At 37.6% G+C, this 10,000-nt stretch overlaps 2 protein-coding genes across 3 annotated transcripts in view; one reads left to right on the forward strand and one right to left on the reverse strand.

Moving 5' to 3' along the window:
- The window catches only part of LOC119583809, a 13,654-nt gene extending 11,507 nt beyond the window's left edge, over positions 1-2,147 (forward strand). Inside the window, exons 7-9 of the mRNA XM_037932514.1 lie at positions 1-9; positions 508-606; positions 947-2,147. The exon at positions 1-9 is cut by the window's left edge and continues 142 nt beyond it. Coding sequence (XP_037788442.1) covers positions 1-9; positions 508-606; positions 947-1,228 — 390 coding nt within the window. The 3' untranslated portion in view covers positions 1,229-2,147. The remainder of the gene's footprint in view (positions 10-507; positions 607-946) is intronic.
- A 4,075-nt stretch (positions 2,148-6,222) lies between these two features.
- LOC119583810 overlaps positions 6,223-10,000 on the reverse strand; it is a 16,593-nt gene continuing 12,815 nt past the window's right edge. Inside the window, exons 7-15 of one of the 2 annotated variants that reach the window (XM_037932515.1) lie at positions 9,604-9,848; positions 9,294-9,467; positions 8,978-9,134; positions 8,470-8,607; positions 8,198-8,286; positions 7,970-8,072; positions 7,587-7,697; positions 7,181-7,433; positions 6,223-6,976 (exon numbers count right to left, since the gene is read on the reverse strand). In XM_037932515.1, coding sequence (XP_037788443.1) covers positions 6,828-6,976; positions 7,181-7,433; positions 7,587-7,697; positions 7,970-8,072; positions 8,198-8,286; positions 8,470-8,607; positions 8,978-9,134; positions 9,294-9,467; positions 9,604-9,848 — 1,419 coding nt within the window. In that variant the 3' untranslated portion in view covers positions 6,223-6,827. The remainder of the gene's footprint in view (positions 6,977-7,180; positions 7,434-7,586; positions 7,698-7,969; positions 8,073-8,197; positions 8,287-8,469; positions 8,608-8,977; positions 9,135-9,293; positions 9,468-9,603; positions 9,849-10,000) is intronic. The other variant, XM_037932516.1, reaches the window with a different exon arrangement.

Here is a 10,000-nt window from a genome sequence, read left to right on the forward strand (position 1 = left end):
CGGCTCCATGTAAGTGCTGGTGAATGCTGGGAGTTTTGGAAAAGTAACGCGGGGGAGAGGGAGAGGGAGGGGGAAGGAGAGGGAGAGGAAGGGGGAAGGAGAGGGAGAGAGGTAGGAGAGGGAGAAGGAGAGGGAAAGGGAGAGGGAGAGGGAGAGGGAAAGGTAGAGGGAAAGGTAGAGGGAGACATAGGGAGAGGAAGAGAGGGAGAAGAAGAGAGGGAGAAGAAGAGAGGGAAAGAGGAAGAGAGATAGAGAGGAAGAGAGAGATAAAGAGAAAGAGAGGGAGATAGATAGATAGATCGAGAGAGAGATTGAGAGAGAGAGAGAGAGAGAGAGAGAGAGAGAGAGAGAGAGAGAGAGAGAGAGAGAGAGAGAGAGAGAGAGAGAGAGAGAGAGAGAGAGAGAGAGAGAGAAGGAAAAAAGAAAAAAAAGAAAAAAAAGAAAAAGAAAAAGGATAAAAGCGATAATGAAAATAGGAAATAAACAGCTGATGTTCGTTCTTCACAGCGTCCTGGGTGCCATCCTAAGCGACAGTGGGACAAGGTCGTCAGCAGGATAGGACTCAGTTGCACGAGATGCGAAGACTTCATCAACCCTGACACTCAGGTAAGATACTTTTAGCTGTATTGCATACCTATATATAGATATACATATACATATACATGTTTGTGTACATGTACGTGTATATGTACATGTTTATACGTATGTTTATACATACACACACATGTACATATACATATGCATATGCATATACGCAGGCACATTTATCTATCTATTTATCTATCTACCTATCTAGACACACACACACACACACACACACACACACACACACACACACACACACACACACACACACACACACACACACACACACACACACGAATGTTGATGTCCATTATAGTACACAACGAATGCCTATTCAAGAACGCATTTTCTTTATTCCCAGAGTTGTGCCATCTACAAAAACGCCCAGTGCATATCATGTACAGAACATCTGGACGAGTGTAACATCGATGTACTGCCCTATCTTGTGCTGAACAAGTGTTCCAGTTCGCACCCCGCGTTGGTCGAGTCCCTGCAAAACACCTGTGACTTCCAAGCTGAAGTGGCCGCCCCTCAGGCCAGGTCTTTGGACTCGGGCACTGCTAACACTGCACCTGCAGCTCTGGCGATAGTGGCTGGGCTGATCCTGTCTGTGCTGGAGGGAAGGAAAGGCTACAGTAGTTAAGGAATGCACTCTGACAATATGGTTTGGCCATGGTCACGGCTGATTTACGACTGCGCGACTCGGAAAGAGCAACGGGGATATGTTAGTGACTGCGCTCTTTCGATGATGTACTGGGATACACGAAAAAGCACAGTGTATTCGCTCTGTGACCAAAGGAACACTCGACACTAGTGAAGTTTCACTATGCGGGATCAATTCGTGTAGATAATGCACTTGAATATACACGATACCCATCGTGCGAGGTGGATGGTGCTTAACATAACAGTAGACTTCTTTCTGAGATTTAGGTTTCCAGCCCGAGCAATGTCGTCGTCCTGGAAACCGCAGCACGCTCGCAAAAAGCAGTGTCACCCGGACTGTTTGAGGAACCCGGTGTGACGACGTACAATCAGACTATTGGCTATTTTATCATGTGTTTAAAATAGAATAACAGCCACTCGTTTCATAAATTGCAGGCATATGTTTTTACGTACACAAGCACATATACATGCATATACATACATTTATGCATATATACTGACGTACATATTGTACATACATACATGTGAATTTATATAACGTACCTGCTGTGATGTCAAGTGTCAGCATTATGTAACACACGGTCGATTAACAATAGTTTTTCGATGCTGACTACTGTAGTTTTCAGGTGCAAAGTTGGCTGAGAGGGTGTAAGATTGCAATCACTAGTACAACACAATTCAGACCACATCTTTGCCATTCATCTCCGTAACCGTTCATTTATCATTTTTTCTAACAGCTTCGTATCCAAATGGTCCTTATGAACACACTACCAGATTCCCAATACATGCACCAAAGAGGGAACGGAGATCTGCTCTGATATTTTTATACCTTATTGTTATCATTATTATTATCATTATTATTATTATTATTATTATTATTATTATTATTATTATTATTATTATTATTATTATTTTTATTATTATTATTACTAATGTTATTATTATGATGATGATGATGATGATGATGATGATGATGATGATGATGATGATGATGATGATGATGATGATGATGATGATGATGATGATGATGATGATGATTATTATCATTATTATTATTGGAATTGTTATTGTTATCGTTATTATTATTACTATTACTATTATTATTATTGTTATTATTATTATTATCATTATCGCTATCGTTATCATTATCATTATCATTATCATTATCATTATCATTATCATTATCATTATCATTATCATCATATCATCATCATCATCATCTTTATTATCATTATTATCATTGTTATTACTGTTATTATCATTATTATTATTATTATTATTATTATTATTATTATTATTATTATTATTATAATTATTTTTATTATTATTATTATTATTATTATTATTATTACTTATCATCATCATCATCATCATCACCATCATTATTATTACTATTATTATTATTATTATTATTATTATTATTATTATTATTATTATTATTATTATTATTATTATTATTATTGTTGTTGTTGTTATTATTATTATCATTATGATTGTCATTACTGTTGTTATTACTATTATTATTGGTATCTTCATTGTTATCACTACCATTATTTAACAGTATTGATATTTATTATCATCATCATTATTATTATTATTATTATTATTATTATTATTATTATTATTATTAGTAGTAGTAGTAGTAGTAGTAGTAAAAGGCCGCGGTGGCCGAATGGTTAAGAGCGTCGGACTCAAGACTGTCAAGAAGGCAATCTGAGGTCGAGGGTTCGATTCACCGGCCGGCGCGTTGTTCCCTTGGGCAAGGAACTTCACCTCGATTGCCTACCTAGCCACTGGGTGGCCAAGCCAGCCCAAGTCAGTGCTGGTCCCAAGCCCGGATAAAATAGAGAGAATGATTACCTAAAAAGGTAACACCGGCACTCTCCGTGGAAAGGAACTGGGGACCCTACCACGTACTCACTCCAAGAGCATCACAACATGAAAACTACAATTAAGTATCATGCTGTGACCACGGCGGCTCAGACATGAACCTACCGTTAAAAGAAGAAGTAGTAGTAGTAGTAGTAGTAGTATCAGTATCCTTAATATTATTATTGTTATTCTTCTTCATATTTTTATTATCATTATTATCGGTATTATCACTATTATTATAATTTGTCGTAGTAGTAATAGTAATAGTAATAGTAGCAGTAGTTGAAGCAGCTGCAGTAGTATTAGCAGTATTAGTAGTACTGTTGTTTTTATTATTATTATGATTATTAATTTGATTATGATTATTATTATTGGTCTTCTTCTTCTTCTTCTTCTACTTCTTCTTCTTCTTCTTCTTCTTATTATTATTATTATTATTATTATTATTATTATCATTATTGTTATTATTATTATCATTATTATTATTATTATTATTATTATTATTATTATTATTATTATTATTATTATTATTATTATTATTATTATTATTATCATTATTATCATTAATCATCATCACCACCATCATTATTATCATTATCATTACGATGGTGATGACGATGACGATTGTTCAACTCTCATGCTAAGTCTTTCAACAGATTTGTCATTCAATTTTTCCCTTAAAATATACTCTCTGTACAAAAAGCCAATTTTGTTTGTACTTACGTTTTTAGATTAATATAAACCTAATAGTTTAAGGAAGCTTTGAAAAAAGTTGTGTATCATAATGTTTTTTTCTCTAGCACTTCATGTAACACTATATATATATGTATATTATTTGGGTTGTATTTTCGATGAGTGAATTAAATAAAAAGTACAGAATGAACTGACAATTCTTTATTTCACAGTTGGTCGTTACTTAGAAGACCGTTCTTACAATAACATTAATAGGACTATACAAGAAAGATACATGTTCACTATTAGCTACACATAGGAAAGAATATAAAAGTGAAAAAGATAACCAAGATGAACAAGAGGAAATATCCATATTAACTTAAAAATTCTTAGATCCAAAAAAATACGTTTCTTTTACAGACACATTTCAGGTTTCTTGTGGCGAGTTTACATCATTCAAACAGAGAAATATCACATGCTAAGAAATCACTGTCTATTTCGTGCTCAGGCTCTTGCGTTTTAAGTGTTTTGGGATATGTAGGCCATTTTAGCGAAAGTTCTGTTATTCAAAGCACGAAACTTCAGTAGTTCGTCAGTGTGGAGCTTTGAACGATGTCTCTTCCACAATTTAATTCACAAGCGATTTAAAATACCAATAAGTTTAGTCTGATGAAGAAAATAATCACAAAGGAAATCTGAGATGATACGGTGGGCATTAACCCTCGTAATGGGAACAGCATCAACTACGTTATCTGCTAAATAATACGAAATCTGGATTGAAACCTGCGATTACCCTGGCTATACACCGGGATCCCCTTATAGTCCATGTTTTTCTTGCTGAGATATGGCAGTGTATCCTTTGCAGATATGGATAGGTATTTGTTTATTTCATATACCCTGTCATATCGGTAAGTGAAGGGACATACATATATTTTTTGGGCAGAATTAAGAATGCTATTGAATGTATCTTTTACATCTTATGACAAAATGTCGCAAATGTAACAATGCTCTGATCAAATAAGGAAAAGACATTATAAGTGTGACCGAAACTACACACGCTCTTTACACAAAGAAGATAAAAAATTACTCATTGCACATTTTTGGAAACTTTCTAAAATAGTTATTAGTTAATTTGTATGAGAGAGATGCCTTTGTACATAAAGAGAGCAGTCTGGAATCGAACCAGCTTTTCTCCTATTGCTTTGAAACTAGATTTTTCTTTTCAACAATCTGCGTCTGCAACTTTCAACAGCCGAGACGTAATTCTTCAGCTCGAATTTGTCTGGCAATTACGGATTGTGTCTATCAATAATATATATATATATATATATATATATATATATATATATATATATATATATATATATATATATATGTGTGTGTGTGTGTGTGTGTGTGTGTGTGTGTGTGTGTGTGTATATACATAAAACTTATGTAGAACGAATTGTCCATTCAGATGATGGCAGACAACTGATTTATTCATACAAGCTTGATGAAATTGTAAAACATGGAACTAAAACGGACTCGGAAGACGCACTTAAATAATACAAAGAAGCAAGCACTAACACAGTATTTGATTCTCTTATATTTGCACTGTTCGTAACTTTGTTTATCCAAATATAACGGATGGATACTACACAGAGTTACTACTCTGTCATAATTATTAGGTTCAACGACATGATTTGCCATTGCCACAAGTCTGCGAAGGTAATGCATTCTGAAAACTGAAATCGCATGCAGGTCTTGCTTAGCGCTCCACTGCCACTAGGGTTTGATTGGGGAATGATTGGCTCCTGCCGAGAAAGTAACATTCAGAAGCGTAACACGTAAATGGGTGATTAACTGTACAAAGCACGAAATCGTTCTGAAGGGTTTAGGGGGTTTCTGACAATTGGAGATTCACTAATACCTGTGCTTGCACTTGTGCAGTGAAACAAAGTAAATGCTCCCATATATACATACATATTTCATACATTACACACACACACACACACACACACACACACACACACACACACACACACACACACACATATATATATATATATATATATATATATATATATATATATATATATACATATACACATATATAATATATATATATATATATATTATGTATGTACATATGCATACATATATATATATATATATATATATATATATATATATATTATATATATACATATATATATATATATATATATATATATATATATATATATACACAGTTACATACATACAAACACCTACCCCCCACCAACACACACATACACACACACACACACACACACACACACACACACACACACACACACACACACACACACACACACACACACACACACACACACACACACACACACATATATATATATATATATATATATATATATATATATATATATATATATATATATATATATATACATATACATGACCTTTATATATATACTTACTGAATTTATGTGTACATGTATATATCAACTTACGGTATATACAATATAGATTTGCACGCACACTCAAACATTGGCTTACAAAATTTACACTCTGCATGCCACTGGAATTCAAGAGATTAAAATATATACGTTTTATCTTACAATATATGAAATGAAAGTGTGATGTGTTCACACCTTATTTGTACATAATAAAGAATGATGTGATACACAGTTAACGCCTGCCATGTATACAGTAAACTGTGCTTAAGAATAAACAGTATTGCTCTGTATCGGTATCCTGTTGTTTCAAGGGAGATGGTTCATTACCATACTCTCCAATCCCGGCGTGTTATTCTTACTCGTCAGCTCTATCAGTGGAACAGTCTGACGCTGGATGCCTTCTAACGGTCCAATCTTCAAAATCTCCTTATTTATTTATATCACAGGTGTGCTAATCAAGAAGCATCCTGAGGCAGAACCACCTCCACATGGCTGAACTGAACCACTTCCGGGCTGATTGTATTTCTTACGTTTGAGATATCACAATCGCAGTGCTTACCACAGCTGAGACTCTGGAAGAACATAAGGATCTGCACCTCACACTTCTTCCCCTGGTAACTGCCTCTTCCGCTTCATCTTTTGGCTGATGAGATAACACAAGAACATGAGCACGGCGCCCGATAACAGGTTCGCCACCGAGAACCAGATCACCCCGGTATAGCTGCCCGTCAGATCGACGATGAATCCTGCAGGAAAAAAAAAGAAACACAATGAATTGCACAGAATCGAGAAAATACTGATTATTACGATTCGTTCTGAAGTGAGAATTTTGAAAACATGACAAAGTCCTGGTGAGGCCATCCGAAGTATCTGAGACATTTCTGCATTTTACAAGGGGATTCGAAACGGAGTAAATCACATCTGTCTGGCTGCCGGTGGCGAGGACGTACCGGCCAAAGGAGCTCCGACTAAGGCGCCGATCCCGCCGAAGAAGAGGATGTAGCCGAAGACCATCACAAGCTTTTCCTTTCCGAACTCCTTCGACGGCGCCACGGCAATGAGGACGTTCATGCTCCCGTAGAGGCAGCCGAAGACGGCCGTGAGAGTGAGAAGTGTCGCCGGAGAGTTGATAAACAAGTGTCCGATCATGACCAGCGAGCACAGCAGCATGACTAGTCCGTACGTGAACACTGCGTCGACTTGCTGTTGGTGTAGGATGAACATTAACACAAGAGTCGTAAATGAAATTATTTCACTGCATGTGGGTTGACGAATTCGTGAGAATATAATAGAAACAAAACAGAACAAGAAAAAGAATAATCTCCGATAATACTAAATAGTAAATTTGATACTGGCCTTCAGTGTCATGAGAAGGCCGGTGCTCACTCGCCCGCAAAGGTCACCGATGCCAATGCCAGAGAGAGCCATGGAATAGTATTCACTCTGACCCACCGAATCGGCGAAATCCTGGAAAACAAATCCACGAAGGGAAGCGTTAGAAATGCTCATTAATCAACAAAACAAAACTCTGAAGTAAACTAAGTCTCAACTAAGGGTGAATGAATACTTAAATACATATGATTTCTGTATATTTGTGTTTCATATGCCACTGTCTGCACTAACAGCAACGACTTGCCCAGACATCGAATATATTTTAATTATCTAAGAAACCTTGAGCTTATAACATAATTCTATACGACTGCCAGAGTGTACTGACGACGGATATTTCGAAAATTTACCTTATAAATGACATATAAAGTGAGAGTGCCCAGCATGCAGAAGAGGACAGAAAAATCCATCAGCCAGACGCGCGTGTCCAGCAGAGGGTGATCAGAAGAGTTCCTGAAAAAAAGACGAGATGCATATGATATTTACAGATTTTTCACAACTTATTAAATATTGATAGAATCAACAGTTAAATTGATTTAAGTGTTTTCTTATTTCAGAATTCCGAACTTTAACCTTACTCAGAGAATGATTTGATGGCTCTTTGTGTCCGCATCTTCAGTTTCTTGACCAATAGTGTGCACAAGGACCTTCGCTCATTACGCCAGTTCTGAAAATAGATGTATTTATAAGCTATGAAAATGTCGAAATATGATCCTATATGTAAACATTTACCGACTTCTCGCCAAATATACAAACAATGCAGCTAATGTCTTGGTGCTCCTAAATCGCCATCGAAAATAAACAAAATATAATAAAACTAAATAAACCAAGCTAAAATAACCTGGAGTACCTGGTGGGCGTCTCCCGTGCAGCCGTCCTCCAGCTCATCGACGCAGCAGCTGAGGTCACAGTCGCCCTCCCGCAGCAGGAACCTCGCCTTCTCGACTCCAAAGATGCCGGGTCTTGCAGCATCGATATCTCCATCGTACTAGAGACAGAAATTTATTGTGGAATAAAGAAGAAAGCGGGTGATAAGCGAAAGGAAAGAAAGAGTTGACAGAGAAAGAAAGAAAATATAAAAAGTTACCATGGTATTTAAAGTCAAGGACTCCGCGAGCAAAGGTTAACATCAATTTTGCAATGGCTTGCAATCGGAGAAAAGGAAGACGCTGTAAAACCTGACTGAGCAGCTAAAGCGAATAACACTGTTACTAGCTTTAGGGAACATAAGGAATAACAATATTAATCAGAGTCAGTAAGATATGGTCATCAGTCATCGAGCTATAAGTAAACCTTAATCTGTGACAAACATACTTACATACAGTAGACTGCAATGTAAGAATATGCAAATGGCACACCTGCGAATCGCGGCGAGAACAGAAGCTTTGATTCCTCGAGAAGAGACCGAATTCCACATGCGAATCTCTGTGGGGGAAGCTGTATTGATTCGAACGAAGGTCAGAGTGAGAGAGCTCGGCTTGGGAATCACGGTTGCAGAAACTATGGCCGTTGGATCTGTAAGTGGCATTTGGAGATGAAGTTGATGATTTGGTAGAAGAAAATATGTCAAGGTAACAGTAGTATGTATATAATGGGGATAACAATAACATGACATAAAATTGCTTACAGAATAAAAATGTAAATGCAAATAGCCAGGTGGCTTTAAAATCCAACCTCAAGCTGCCGATGGCCAGGTGCGACCCCCTTGAGCAGAAGCTGTGCTGGTTGGAGGTGATGCCAGGGTCCAGGTTGGTGGTGACGCGGACGACTGGGCGCGGCTCCGTCAGGCTCAGCAAGGAGTGCGACAGGTAGCTGGCGCCGGCAGACAGACGCAGGCTGGAGAAGGACCTGGGGGAGGGGATTAGCTATTAGTTTGGGTCGATCTTTTCTGTTCATCCGTCTGTCTACCCATTACCCATCGTGTTTATATACGTATATCATCCAAAGTTGTCTAAGCAGTACCGTAAACAGTCTTCGGACCAACCTGTCATTCAAAGATTTTTCGAAAAACACTCGGCTTCTGGAGGTTGTCATTCCCCTCACTGTGGCAATGGAACCAGGGAATTTTTCCGTCTGCTCCTGGAGGTCCTTGAGGAACTCCTGTGAGGGCGTGAGCTGTAGAGGAAACACCAGAGCGCCGAGGACCATGATCTGGAGGCTCAGGGCACCGTTGAAGAGGAAAGACCCACGCCAGCCGTACTCCTGGATCACGTATTCCGACAGCGAGCTCTGTGGAACACCAACAGCAATTCCAATCAGTTATGGTTCTTGCAAAAAAAGAAGACAAACTTACAAATACGCTCAAAATTAGATAAGACTCCCGAAGAATAGCAACCTATACCCTTCAAATCCTACTCTCATCCTATCGGAGAGAAAGAAAG

This window comes from Penaeus monodon, chromosome 17, assembly GCF_015228065.2.
Source record: "Penaeus monodon isolate SGIC_2016 chromosome 17, NSTDA_Pmon_1, whole genome shotgun sequence".
Taxonomy (NCBI): domain Eukaryota; kingdom Metazoa; phylum Arthropoda; class Malacostraca; order Decapoda; family Penaeidae; genus Penaeus; species Penaeus monodon.